At 58.2% G+C, this 13,795-nt stretch overlaps 1 protein-coding gene across 1 annotated transcript in view; it reads right to left on the minus strand.

Moving 5' to 3' along the window:
* Positions 1-733: 733 nt before the first annotated feature.
* The window catches only part of DISP3 (dispatched RND transporter family member 3), a 63,185-nt gene continuing 50,123 nt past the window's right edge, over positions 734-13,795 (minus strand). The window contains exons 12-21 of the mRNA XM_023191985.1: positions 13,382-13,518; positions 11,867-12,051; positions 8,726-8,856; positions 8,475-8,647; positions 7,413-7,539; positions 6,736-6,881; positions 3,907-4,066; positions 3,325-3,438; positions 2,740-2,906; positions 734-1,992 (exon numbers count right to left, since the gene is read on the minus strand). Coding sequence (XP_023047753.1) covers positions 1,630-1,992; positions 2,740-2,906; positions 3,325-3,438; positions 3,907-4,066; positions 6,736-6,881; positions 7,413-7,539; positions 8,475-8,647; positions 8,726-8,856; positions 11,867-12,051; positions 13,382-13,518 — 1,703 coding nt within the window. The 3' untranslated portion in view covers positions 734-1,629. The remainder of the gene's footprint in view (positions 1,993-2,739; positions 2,907-3,324; positions 3,439-3,906; positions 4,067-6,735; positions 6,882-7,412; positions 7,540-8,474; positions 8,648-8,725; positions 8,857-11,866; positions 12,052-13,381; positions 13,519-13,795) is intronic.

Genomic DNA, 13,795 nt, shown 5'->3' on the forward strand with positions numbered 1-13,795 from the left:
CAGAAGAGCAGGAGACAGACTCTCCCTGAAAGCCTGCAGGAGGAACCGACGCTGCCAACACTTTGCTTTTGGACATCCAGCCTCCAGAACTGTGAGAATAAACTTCTGTTGTGGAAGTCACACAGTGCGTGGAGCTTTTTCATGGCAGCCCCGGACACGGACACAAACCCTGAGGAGAGCCTCTGGCAGTCCGTGCCGCCCGCTAGGCTCACTCATTACTTGTCTGATGTCTTTCTTCACTATGCATTGTGGGCCAAGGTCTGACAGTCCCTCAACAAACACTTGCTGAGTGGAATACACAATGGTGTATGTCTATCTTGCATCCCCAGGCCCCCAGTTAATATTTACAGAAGGCCAGGAGGGCCGGCCTGGAAACCCCCTTTGATGTCTTTCCCACCCTCGGGGATTCATTCCAGCCCAGTCTGAGTCCACACTCATAAAGCCCAGTGGCAACGTCAGTCTCCAGGGAAAGAGCTCAGTGACCAGCACAATACTCGGCACACCAAAGGCATCCTCAAGACGCCTGCTCTGCGGAGCCAGTTGGACCCCTTAAAGAAAGAAGCATCTCTTGAACTTCACCTCCCCCAGAGTGCCCTGTGACCTGTTCCAGGATGGTCAGGCACCCTCAGCCCACCCACCCCTCCCTCTGGTGCCAGCCCCAGCCTTTGTGCCAGGTTCAGGCTGGGCAGTGTGCAAGGTCGCTTCAACTTTAGAAATGTGGTGGAGACAGCAGTGCTTAAAATGCTCGTGTTAACAGCGGTGGTCTACAATCCTGTCACTTTAATAGGAACCCTCTGCCATGAGCAAGGCGGCAGGCATGGCAGCTCCTCCCCACAGGGGCGACCCCCCAAAACATCCACTCAGAGTCAGGTGGGAAAGATGGGGGCTTAGATCCATGAGGAAAGCTGTGCTGAGCCCCACAGCCACCAGAGACGGCCTTCGAGGGGCCCCTTGAGGCTGGGGTCGGGGGAAGGACATGCAGAAGCCCAAGCCAGGTCCCTCTGTCTTCTCTGGCCAGGACCAAAAGGCCCAGGGAGGGCCACAGGGCCATTTGGCACGGGCTGCCGTAAGGCTGAAGGGGAGGGTTGCGGGGGGGAGGGGTGTAGGGGTGTGAGGCCCCCACCCTGGATCCACTGTGCTCTTCCTGCGTCATCCCCGAGAGCAGCATGGAGCTCGGAGGCAGCTCTGGTTCTGCTACTGATCCAGCGCCAGGGCAGCCACTGTGTCCTGGCACTTCAGTTCTCACATCGGTAGAATGGGGGTCACCCTGTAACATCCACACTGGAAGGTGGTGAGCACTGAGGCAGTGTGAGAGGGAGACTCCCTACAAAAATAACTTGACCCCCACTGTGACCGGGCATGGGAGGAGGGCTGGTCTCTTCTGCCACCGGGCAAAAAGCCGAGTGTGGCTGCCAGCAGATGGCCTATGGGGTGGTGGCCTTCTCCAACTCCCAGCTCCGCAAAGGCAGCGCGGTCCACACCATTTGTGTGGGTGTCAGCCTCCACGCTGGCCCGTAGGGTGCCCTGGGCCCAGGCCTGGGGACACAGCTAGCTGGAGCCGAGCTGGGAAGCAGTTCCTGTCCCCCACCCACGGGACCAAAGGTGCAATTGTCCAGAGCCTGGCCTGGGCTATAGGGAGGCCCCTGCAGGCAGGGGAATCTTATAGCCGCTCCGCAGGAGCACGAGGCAGGCACCCAGCCCCAGGGCCCCCGCCAGCAGCACGGCCCCCAGGGCCTTGAGGAAGGAAGTCCGGGTCCGGGTGAAGGAGCCGGGCGCCATGATGCCCAGCAGGGCAGTGCTGACGGTCAGTGTGTAGAGGATGGACACGCCTGTGTTGAGCGCCACGATCTTGCCGAACTTGGCAAATGGGGCGATGATGCAGAAGAAGAGGGGCACTGTGGCGATGACCGTGGTGAGGGCACTGGAGACGATGGCCACGCCCACGTGCCGCACGGCCTCCAGCGTACGCCACTGGCGCTGCGTTCGGGCGTCCTGGGGGCCAGAGGAGAGCTGGGAGCCCAGGCCACCCGCCCGCAGGACCCCTCTGGCCAGCACCTGGGGAATCGCGCACCCCCGCCCCAGGCCAGGTTCCTGCTCTGTTACTGGGATGAGAGCTGCAAGCGGCCTCACAGGGTTGGCAGGGTAGGCACCAGTGGGTGTTGCTATGTCAATAGCAATAGGATGCGAGGGTCTGCACAGGGGGTCCTCATAAATAGGAGCCCTGCTTGGAACTCATTTTGTTCCTTTGACCACAGGCAGTTGAATGTGTAACTGATTTGATTTTTACATACTTGTGAATGTTTTTACACCAACGCCAATTCCAAACTAAAGCAAAAACTGTTACTAGGCCCAGAGCTGGTTTTGGCACTGAGTATGTGAACATGTTCTCACCAAGCCACCGGGGGCTGGAGCAGACTTGTGGCCTCTGGGTCATGGCTGGAAGAAGAATGAGCCATAGCTTGGGGCAACATGAAGCAGGAGGGCCCCCTTGGGATCCTGCGTCTGGTCCAACCCTCTCATTGCTCACTTGGGGAGACTGAGGCTGGGGGGTGTGGACCTTATAACTTGAGTCCCTGGGGCTTGGGGATCAGCTTTGGGAAACCTTAGTTTCTAGAACACAGCCTGCATGGGGGGGCCTGGTGCTGGGATGTCCAGCTGCCCTTGAGGGTCCCTAAGCTGCACCCAAGTGGGAGAAGACTCGACGTGGTGGGAGGTGGGTAAGGTGGGCAGGGTGCTCACCTCAGCCTGGTGGGGGGGCAGGTTCTCTCCAGCCAGCAGGTAGCCCTCCACCAGGTGGACGCAGTAGTCCACGGAGGAGCCAACGAGGATGGACAGGGAGATGGCTTCCACGGCGCCCATCTCCCAGCCACTCCAGTACATGATGGTCACCACCAGGCATACGATGCCTGCAAGGGGACAGCAGGGGAGGCAGCTCAGACCTCCCGCCCTGGAGGCCTTAGGGGAACAGGGAGGTCTGGAGTCTAGCCCCCACCCTCAGGTGACAGGAGAGACAAGGCACACTGAGGGGACCCCCGAGGGAGGGGACAGGTGCAGCAGCACATCACTGAGCTGAGGGCTACCACCTGGGTACCCTGGCTCTGCTCGGGAGCACAGACATGCGGGAGAGACAGTCCTATGAGCCACTGTCCCAGATGGCACCTGGCAGAAGGTCTTGTGACCTGGGGTGGGGGTGGGGGAAGCCTCCACTGAGGAGATGTGACAGTGAAGGCTTCAGAGACACTTGCTACCTGGAGGCCAACGGGGGAGACTCTGCCTGCTCCCATCCCTACCGGCCGGATGCCTGTCATTCCCTCGCCCACGTACCCAAGATGCTGAGGAGCACGGGCAGCAGGAGCAGGATGTGGGTGGTGAACACGGCCACTGCGGCCACGCAGATGAGCAGGGATAGCACCAGGCCGCACAGGGCGCTCTGCACCCCTGCAAGGGAGGACAAGGCCTCAGTGCGCTGCTCTGTGGGCGCTCACAGCAAGCTGTGCTGCTGGGGTGAGCCCTTGACCTCTCTGAGACTCCAATTCCCTGTCTGTAAAATGCGGTCATAACAGGACCTTATCCCACCTGCCTTGTTTGGAGTTGAAGAGAACACAGGTCAGGCCCTCAGCCCAGAGCCTAGGCACCTAGGAGAGGCTGGTAACTGGCAGCTGCCATCATGGTCATGACTGTTACTTTTTAGGTGGCCAAAGTCCAGATTGGAGAATGGACCAGATGCCCCCAAAGGAGAGGACCCAAACTCCAGCCTCTGATCAGTGTCCTGGCCACTGACACCCGGTTTCCCCAGGGCTCTTGGCCAGGACAGAGTGTGGCTCAGACAGGCCGCTCTGTGCCCTCCCCTCCCAGGTCCCTCTGCCTCCTGCCCACCCAGGGTGGAGGGGCGAGGCTGCCGCTTGCCTACGATTTCCATGAAGATCTGCTTCCAGTGCTCGCAGGTCTGGAAGCCCCGGCGCAGGGCTGAGCCCTCGGGGAAGGCCTGCAGCTGCTGCTGGAGGAAGCTCTCCCAGCGCAGGTAGTCTGAGTAGGTCTGGAAGGAGGATTTGCCCTTGTACGTGGTCTGTGGGGAGAGACGTGAGCCAGTGAGACAGGCAGGGGCTGTGGCCCACCCGCCCTTCCCAGGCATGGCTGGTCTGTTCTGTGGCCACCAATGGAGTGTTGCGTCTGTCGGGGAGGGTATGACCGATTCAATCCAAAATGAGTCCCCACAGCTTCTGGAGGTATTATGTGATTGTGACAGCAGCACCGGTCCACATGCAACCACAGTCCACCAGAACCTCCTTCAGCTCCCAGGGTCCCCCACGCTCGTGTCCACGCAGAGCGCGTGCTGTTCCCTCTGCCTGCTCAGCCAGTTCCTGCTCATCCTTCAGGACTTTCTGGGGTTCTGTCTCCTCCAGGAAGCCTTCCTTGATGCCCCAAGGTGGGCCTCCTTTGGGGTCTCCAAACCCTCAGTGCTTCCCCTGCTTTGTCACTGCCTGGCAACCTGCCTGGCCCTGGCAGGTGGGACTGTGAATTGCAAGGGCAGAAGCAGCCTGGCTGGCCCACAGTGCCCAGTCCCGAGGGGTGCTCATGGATGACGAATGAGAGAAACTGGCACTCGCCCTGCTCTAGAAGGTTCTTAAGGTATCTGCACATCAATTCTGCTCTTGCTGAGTACAAGCCAGTTCCCAGGAGGCCTGCGTGTGTGTGCATGTGCATGCGTGTCTGAGTGCTGGTGGGGTCAGCTTGGAAGTGGGCGCCCTGCCACGTGGTCAGCCTGAGTGGGGACTTCTCTCCTCCCTGGAACTGCCTGGGGCTTCAGCCTGCAGAGGGAGGTGAGTTCTGACACCTGCTGCAACCTGGTGAACCTCGCACTGAGTAAAATGAACCAGTCACTGGCTGGGCGCGGTGGCTCAGTGTGGGTAATCCCCACACTTTGGGAGGCCGAGGTGGGCGGATTACCTGAGGTCAGGAATTCAAGACCAGCCTGGTCAACATGGAGAAACCCCTCTCTACTAAAAATACAAAAAATTAGCCGGGTGTGGTGCTGCACACCCGTAATCCCAGCTATTTAGGAGGCTAAGGCAGGAGTATCGGTTGAACCCAGGAGGCAGAGGTTGCAGTGGGCCGGGATGGCTCCACTGCACTCCAGCCTGGGCAACAGAGCGAAACTCCATTCAAAAAAAAAAAAAAAAAAATGAACCAGTCACCAAAGGACAAACACCGTATGATTCCATTCACATGAGGCCCCCCGAGTTGTTAAATTCATTGAGAAAGTAGAATGGTGGGTGCCAGTGACTGTGGGAAGGGGAGAGGGGGAGTTAAGTGTTTACCAGGGATAGAGCTTCAGTTTGGAAAGATGAAAAAAGTTCTGGAAGTATATGGTGATAATGGTTGCATAACAGTGTGAACATAGTTAATGCCACAGGGTTGTATGCTTAAAAATCGTTCAGGCCAGTCGCGGTGGCTCACACCTTGTAATGCCAGCACTTTGGGAGGCCGAGGTGGGTGGATCACCTGAGGTCAGGAGTTCGAGACCCGCCTGGCCAATATGGTGAAACCCCCTCTCCACCAAAAACAAAAACAAAATTTAGCTAGGCGTGATGGTGGGCGCCTGTAGTCCCAGCTACTGGGGGGGCTGAGGTGGGAGAATTGCTTGAACCTAGGAGGCAGAGGTTGCAGTGAGCCAAGATCGTGCCATTGCACTCCAGCCTGGGTGACAGAGTGAGACCCTGACTCAAAACAAACAAACAAACAAACAAACAAACAAACACCTGTTAAGATGGTTAATTTTACCTTATGTATATTTCACCACAGTAAAAAAAAAATGCAACCTAAAAAAGACCCATCTGGGTCTTTGAACTGGTGTCTGCATTTGATTGGGGGCTTGCTGAGGGCTCTGAGGCCCCCCTGGCTGGTGGCTGGTTTCGTTGCTTGTGCAATGAGTAACACAAATAAATAGTGGGAAGGAAGTCAGGGTGGGGGGCCAGAGGAGAGTCACCCCCACCGCTAAGCTGTCACATTGATTCTTAGGCCCCAGACTTTCCCATGTGTTCTTATCTCCACACCTGCCAGAGGGGCACAGGGATCTTGAACCCTCTTCTACAGATAAGGCCAGAAGGGAAGAGTAACTTGCTCAGGGATACAGAGCACACCAGGATCCCAGCAAGGACTGAGCCCAGGTCTCTGCACGGAGGCAGCAGGGACGGGCTTGCCAAGCTGGAGAAAGCCACGTGCCAGGGCCGAGAGTCCCCACAGGGCTCAGGTCAGGAGTGTGTGCATGTGTGTCTATGTGCACACGTGTGCCTATGCCTCCTTGGGCAGAGCTCAGCGAGCGTCCAGGGGTGACAGAGGCAGCAGGGACGTATGGGGGATGGCCGGTCCCCTGGCCACCCTGAGGGAGGCTGCCAGGATCTGGGGCCCCAACCTGGCCTCCCACAGTGGCAGAGGGGGGCATTCTGGACTTCCACCGGCCCCTACAGACCAGAGACTAAAAAATACCATGGATTCCCGGTTGGTGGAGAAGGAGGGAAGGGAAAGGGTGGGGGGAAGAAAGGGCAGCGCTCTGCAGTCAGGGGGCCTGGTTTAGCACTTGACACTGACACCCACTAACTGTGTGACCTCAGGCAAGTCACTCCAGCTCTCTGGGCCTCAGCATCTCCCCCCGATCTGGGAAGAGGGCTGGGATCAGAGGTGGCACACCCAGGGCAAGTACGCAGCATGGCGCCCAGCGAGGCTGCCTGGGCTCACCGACTCGAAAGCCATGGAGATCCACTGCACGCGGCCCTCCCTGACGCCCACTGCCCCGTGGGACAGCTGCCCCGGGAGCAGGTTGGGCTCCGGCAGCTCCTTGCACTCAGGGTGCAACATCTGCAGGAAGGAGGAGATGCTGTAGCCTGTGGGGAGAGGCAAGAAAGGGAGTGGGTGGTGGCCCTGGAAGAGCCTGTCCCCCTGCATCACACCTGTGCCCACGCACTCACCTACCTCTAAGGCTTAGAGTGTTTGTAACCATTGGCAACGGCGTTGGGAAACCTACAACATGCATTTGCCATCGGGGTAGAACATGACGTGTGGGCCCCTCCCAGGGACACCCCTGCGGTGACCTCATCCACATTGGCTGTGGGCCAGTCCCTGGCCCTACCCCCTAATTTTGGAAAGGCTACTCCTGCAGATGTGCCCCACATCCCACACACGCACACCTCTGCACCAGTCCTGTTCACATATAAGCCTGCTCACATCCAAAAACCCTCGACTGCCGGCACACACCCCACCCTGGTGTGGACACACTCAGCACAGCCACACATCTGCAAAACACCCCCTCATGCCAGACACTGTGTGCTTCAGCTGTCTACCTTGGACCACGGCCTCTGTGCCTCCCCAGTTAGTCCATTCTCCCTCAGAGGAACAGCTCCCCACACCCCACGCACCTGAAGGCAGGCACTGGGCCCCGCCTGGCTTCACCAGCTCGGAGTTGGCTGCGATGGCCTTGCAGAGGCGACACAGGTGTCCAATTTCTTTGAAGAGGTCAAAGCTGCTGTCATAGACAACGCTGCCCTTTCCCAAGGAGACATAAGCCGGCCCAGGCCGCTCAGTGAGACAGGGTCTCAGTCCTGGGTGCTCACCCCCAACCCCAGGGAAGAACCTCCAGCAGCTCCCTGCTACCCGTCACCCTCACGTTGCCAGCCTCCAACTGCTCACTCACTGCCCCACCCTAACCCTCTGTCCTGCCCCCGCCAGCACCTTCTGCTCCCATCACTGCCCACCCCACATAGGCCCCTCCGCCTCACCTCCTCCCCTTCCCCCACCACCTTCTCACCTGAACTTCTTGCTTTTCTCCCCACCCTCCCAGACAGCCACATCCTCACTGTCCTGCAGGACCTGCCTGGTCCCCCAGCCCCTGCTCCCAGCGCCTGCAGATGCCCAGTGTGGAATGAACACACAGATCTCCTCCGACTCCACCTTGCTCCCGACTTACTCCATGGCTGCCATTCCCGTGTGCCCTGCTGGGCTGTGACTAATAAAGGCAAGGGACACCCGCCCATCCTTCCTCCCAGTAATCCTTAGCACCCACTACGTGCCGAACAGTCCCAGCTGTTCAGTGCTCTTCAAACACTGAAGAGCCCCACACTGGACAGGAGTGCACGTGAGGGAGGGAAGCCTCAGCGAGGAGAAAGCCACAGCCCAGCTCAGAGCGAGGCGGAGGGCAAGGAGGTGTCCACCTGGACTGCCCTCTCTCCATTCAAGTCCCTCACAGGCATCCAGCTTGGACCCTAAACCCAGATTCCTGGGTGAGTCTAAGAGGTCAATGCCGCTGAGTCCTCAAGAAAAACAGGACCCCTAGAAGCCCATGGGGGATCTGTCTGGGCTAGAGGAGCCATTGAGGAGGCAAGAGGGGGTGTGAGGAGCTGGATGTGGTTCCCTGGACAGGTGCTTATTTGCAAGACTGTTGCAGCTGGGGCCCTCGGCATCTGCCCCACGCATGCCCGTACCGGGTCTCCAATGACGTGGTTGTCCACCTGCCGAGTGCGGTTGACGCCAATAATGCCAAAGACCACGAAGACCATGGCCCCGGTATCCACCAATGGCCGCACCGCTGGCTTCCCGCAGCCTGTGTTCACGCAGGGGTTGAAGCCGAAGGTGGCCGAGAGACGGGCCTTGGGCACTGCGAACAGGGAGTCAGAGCTGTAAGGGAAGGCGGGGCCCAGCTCCTGAGGTCCCCACCTGTGTGCCCCTGCCATACCTTTCTCACTAGGCACAAAGAAGCAGCCTTTGGTAGGCCCATCAGGGCTGGAGCTGAGCAGGCAGCCAGGGGGTGCCATGCACACGCGCCCGTGGAAGGGGGGCTTGTGGGACTGGGCGAAGTACAGCTTCCTGTGGAGGCAATGGAGGCCGGGCTGAGGCCGGAAAGGCCAGGAGGAGTCGGGAGGTGAGGCCAGCGGGCTGGGGCTGGGGGTGGGGTGTCGTGGGGTCTGGACTTGGACTCTGCTCCCGCATGGGGATTTGTTCTCAGGTTGAGGGCTGAGGGAATTGCCCTAGGCTGGGGGTCTGGAGCCTGTTCTAGCCCCGCCCCTGCCAAGGCTGACTATGGGAACCTAGTCAAGGCCCTGCCCCTCTGCCCCTCAGCCTCCCCATAGGAGTCATGAAGGGTGGAGAAGACCAGCAGCTTTCAAACTGTCCCCCAGGGGGTACAAAGGTTCAGGAGGGGCCCCAGGGACAACCCTAGCGGTCCCCGCTCAGGGGTCCCCAGCTTTGCCTCAACCCCAACAGTTAGGGAGTCTCTACATTCTATAGGAAGGAAGGGCTCTAGGGTCAACAGCTGGCTAACCACTAGACCCAGTGCGGCTCAAAGTTCTTTCCAGAATGTTTCCAGCTCATCCAGGCAGGCTGCCCAACCCCTGGTCACTGATGTGTCTGTGCAGAGTGAGCCCAGTCTGAGGCTCAGGGGAGGACAGGCAGAGGCGCCCTCACCCCCAAGTCAGGGTCCCAGGCTGGAAAGGACCCAGCCAGTGCTGTCCTGCCATTCCCCGGCCGCCAAGCTGCACCCCTCAGCCCCATGCAGAGTTCAGACTCCTATAGGTGTTTGACATTCCAAAGCTAGCCCCATCAGAGACCAGTCCCCATGTGTCACCGAGCCCAGTCAGAGACCACAGTCCCCGTGTGTCACTGAGTTCTGTCAGAGACCATAGTCCCTGTATGTCACCGAGCCCCGTCAGAGACCACAGTCCCCGTGTGTCACTGAGTTCTGTCAGAGACCGTAGTCCCTGTATGTCACCGAGCCCCGTCAGAGACCACAGTCCCCATGTGTCACCGAGCCCCATCAGAGACCACAGTCCCCATGTGTCACTGAGCCCCATCAGAGACCACAGTCCCCGTGTGTCACTGAGCCCTGTCAGAGACCACAGTCCCCATGTGTCACTGAGCCCTGTCAGAGACCACAGTCCCCATGTGTCACCGAGTTGTCAGAGACCACAGTCCCCATGTATCACCGAGCCCCGTCAGAGACCACAGTCCCCGTGTGTCACTGAGTTCTGTCAGAGACCACAGTCCCTGTGTGTCACCGAGCATGGCCTTGCACCACTGTTCTCCACCACAATGACAGTAGGACTATTTCTTTCAGAGCACATATCATGGTTTGTAATGACATTGCTGTTTACTTGTTAGCTGCCTGTCTCCTGCTAGACGGCCCGAGGGCAGGAGTCACATCTGTCTTTGTCACTACCATATCCCTAGCACAGTGCCAGCACAGTTGGAGTCCACAGTTTGTTAAATCAGTGAACGGCGGAGGGAGGAGACCTTCAGCTAAAATGGCCTCCACAGATAAATGGATGTGGGGCTGTGTTTACAACACGGGGAAGGAAACCCCAGAAAAAGTGCCCCTGGATGGCATGGAGACCCCGAGAGCACAGAGTACGGCTTCTGACTTGGCATGTAGTGGGGGCCCGACTTCACACCAGGCGCTAGCAGAGACTGGGCCTGTGGCAAGTGAATACAACAGAGGCCCTCCCCCTCGCTCTCCTTCCAGCGGAAGGGGCAGGGGCATTAAATAAACATTTTCTGAATTAATGATGTATTTAGAGTGTGGGTGAGTGCCTTGTCAAGGAAGTGCGGCGTGTACTCATTCATTCATTCCGCAAGCACTTATTTGCACCTACTATGCCAGACACCGTGACAGGTGCTGGGGAGGCGGCACCAAATGAGATGGCCAAGGTCCTACCACAGGATGCCTGTGTGCTCCCATGGGAGGACAGGTAACACTGCAGGTCAGCATGGTGGCAGGTGGCAATGGGGCCAGGAGAGCAGTGGGTGATGTACGGAGAGAGGCTGGATGTGGTACTTGGGAAGGGACAGCCTCTCCCGGGAGGTGACTTTTGGACAGGGACTTGAATCTTGAGTTGTCTCGCACGTGAGGAGCTGGGGAAAGCATTCTAGGCAGAGGGAACAGCAAATCCAAAGGGCCTGGGAGGGAAAGGGGCCTGGTATGCTAGAGGGACAGCCAGGTGACCGCTGCAACCCCTGAGGAGCTATCAAGGCGGGGAGCAGCTCCTGGGCCCGTCATCTTTGCCAATGTTCTGCACTCCCCAGCCCTGGGCAGAGACCCATCTGAGCAGGTGGGTGAAAACAGACAGCAGTTTTTTTCTTTTTTTTCCTTTTTTTTTTTTGAGACAGAGTCTCACTCTGTTGCCCAGGCTGAAGTGCAGTGGCGCAATCTCAACTCACTGCAACCTCTGCCTCTGGGTTCAAGCGATTCTCCTGCCTCAGCCTCCTGAGTAGCTGGGACTACAGGCACCCGTCACCACGCCCAGCTAATTTTTTGTACTTTTAGTAGAGACGGGGTTTCGCTGTGTTAGCCAGGATGGTCTCGATCTGCTGACCTTGTGATCTGCCCACCTCGGCCTCCCAAAGTGCTGGGATTACAGGCATGAACCACTGCACCTGGCCAGAGGTTTCTTAAAGGGGTCTACTGGCATCCCTCAGGGCCAGGTGCGGTGGCTCATGCCTGTAATCCCAGCACTTTGGGAAGCCAAAGCATGTGAATCACCTGAGCTCAGGAGTTTGAGACCAGCCTGGCTAACATGGCAAAACCCCGTCTTTACTAAAAATACAAAAATTAAGCAGGTGTGGTGGTGCACGCCTGTAGTCCCAGCTACTCAGGAGGTTGAGGCAGCAGAATCGCTTGAACCTGGGAGGCAGAGGTTACAGTGAGCCAAGACTGTGTCACTGCACTCCAGCCTGGGCAACACAGTAAGACTCCGTCTCAAAAAAAAAAAAAAAAAGAGAGAGGGCCTGCTGGCATCCCCCATGTGAAAAGAGAGAAAAGAGAGAAAAGGGCAAAGCAGCAGCCGGGCTGAAGGGCACCGGCTTGTCTGCCAGGCTTTGTTACCGGGTGTGCTGCTGCTCCTTGGTGGCCACGTAGAAGCTGAAGTCAAACTTCCAGCCCCGCTTGGCATCACAGGCCAAGGTCGTCAGCATCCACTTGCGGGAGGGGCTCGCCGCCTGGAGCAGCCCTACTGTAGACATACAAGCGGTCAGCTTCTTGGTGAAGTTACCAAAAGGCGCTCTATACACCTAAGCAGTGGGTTGACAGAGACAAGACATGTGACTCGGGGGGGCTGCCTCAGCCTGGGCCGGCCTCAGGCTCCTCCCTCCTCGGCATAGTTCACCCCGTCCCAGTCCTCGGAGCCGGGGACAGAGCCCTGGGCAGAGGCTTGGGAGGCCTGGGTTTGAGTTCAGCGCTTCAGCAAATCCTTTCCTCCCTCTCTGAGCCTCGTTTCTTCCCTCAACAATCGTTCACTGAGTGTCTGTCCCATGCCAGGCACTGCGTCAGGCTCTCAGGGGCACGGTCCCTACCCTTGTGGAGCTGGCAATGATGAGGGCTTCCGAGAATAAGGAAGATAAGACAGGATAAATAGCAGGCAGAGGAGGACAAGGCGAGAAAGGCGCCGGGGCAGGGCTCTGTGGGGCCCAACAGGGGTGCCCAGGCCTGAACGAGCACCAAGGAGTCAGCCACACACGAAGCCGAAGGAAAAGCTTTTCAGGCAGTGGGAACGGCACACGCAGAGGCTTTAGCGGCAGGAAAAGCCTCAGAGACCTCATCTTCCAAATGGAAATATAAATCCTGAACAAACAAATTGGCACGTGTCCCTGTCACCATGGAGGGTGTACCATGTTAAAGAAACACAAATGAGCCTGGGCAACACAGAGAGACCCCATATCCACAAAAAATAAAAGACAAAACTAGCTGGTGTGGTGGTGTGTGCCTGTGGTTGCAGCTACTCAGGAGGCTGACGAGAGAGGCTCGCTTGAGCCCAGGAGGTCGAGGCTGCAGTGAGCTATTATCATGCTACTGCGCTCCAGCCTAGGTGACAGAGCAAGCCCCTGTCCTCCCCCCAACCCCCAAAAAAAAGAAAAAGAAAAGAAACACAAATGACCCCCGCGAAGGGGAAAACTCAAGTCTGGGCCTGGGGACTCCTTTCTGCGGTGCTGGAGCAGCTACCAAGGACAGCAAGATTCCTGGCCGCCACTGCCCGAGGAGGGACTGTACCCGGCGTTCTGCACTGCACAGGCCTCACCCCACACACCTCCAACAATGCTGGCTGGTGCTTGTCATACCCCCATGTCACAGATGAAGAAACTGAGGCTCAGAGAGTAAGTCATCTGCCCAAAGACACACAGTTAATAAATGGCAGCGCCAGGATTTGAATGCAGGCCTGGCTGACTCAGAAGCCCGTGCTGCCACCACTTGGCAGGTCCCTGTCACAGACAAGGCTGGTTTGGGGCAGGGGGGTCTTCATCCTCAAAGCTGCTTCTCCCTATGTGGCCAGTGCCCACCAGTGTGGCCCTGAGGGCCCCCCCGCCCCCAGTGGTGGCGGCTCGCTTCACGATAGCCCAGGCTCACCTGGAAGGAGGGCACCTCTCCATCCCCAGGCGACACAGCCTGCCAAGGAGCAGGCAGGCTGGCATTGAGGGAGAGCCTGTAGACAGCAGGGTGGCCTTGACTCTTCACTTTAGAGATGTACACGGTGCCCAGGAAATCTATGGACAAATAAGGGATGAAAGAGAGGTGAACTTGACCTTGACTGGCTTCTCCTGACCCTGGAGCAGCCCACCCTCAGCTCTGTCGACTAACGAGCTCAGTCCTGGCCTTGGGCTCATCTCAAAATGCTGGCTGCGCCCCTCTCTACTGGACCAGGCCCATGACAATAATAGTGGGGGAGGTGGTGGACACAGGATGGGGTGGGAGGGATGGGGGGGAGGTGGTGGGCACAGGGATGGGGTGGGAGGGATGGGGGGGAGGTGGTGGGCACAGGGA

The sequence above is a fragment of the Piliocolobus tephrosceles genome, chromosome 1, assembly GCF_002776525.5.
Source record: "Piliocolobus tephrosceles isolate RC106 chromosome 1, ASM277652v3, whole genome shotgun sequence".
In the NCBI taxonomy this organism is placed as follows: domain Eukaryota; kingdom Metazoa; phylum Chordata; class Mammalia; order Primates; family Cercopithecidae; genus Piliocolobus; species Piliocolobus tephrosceles.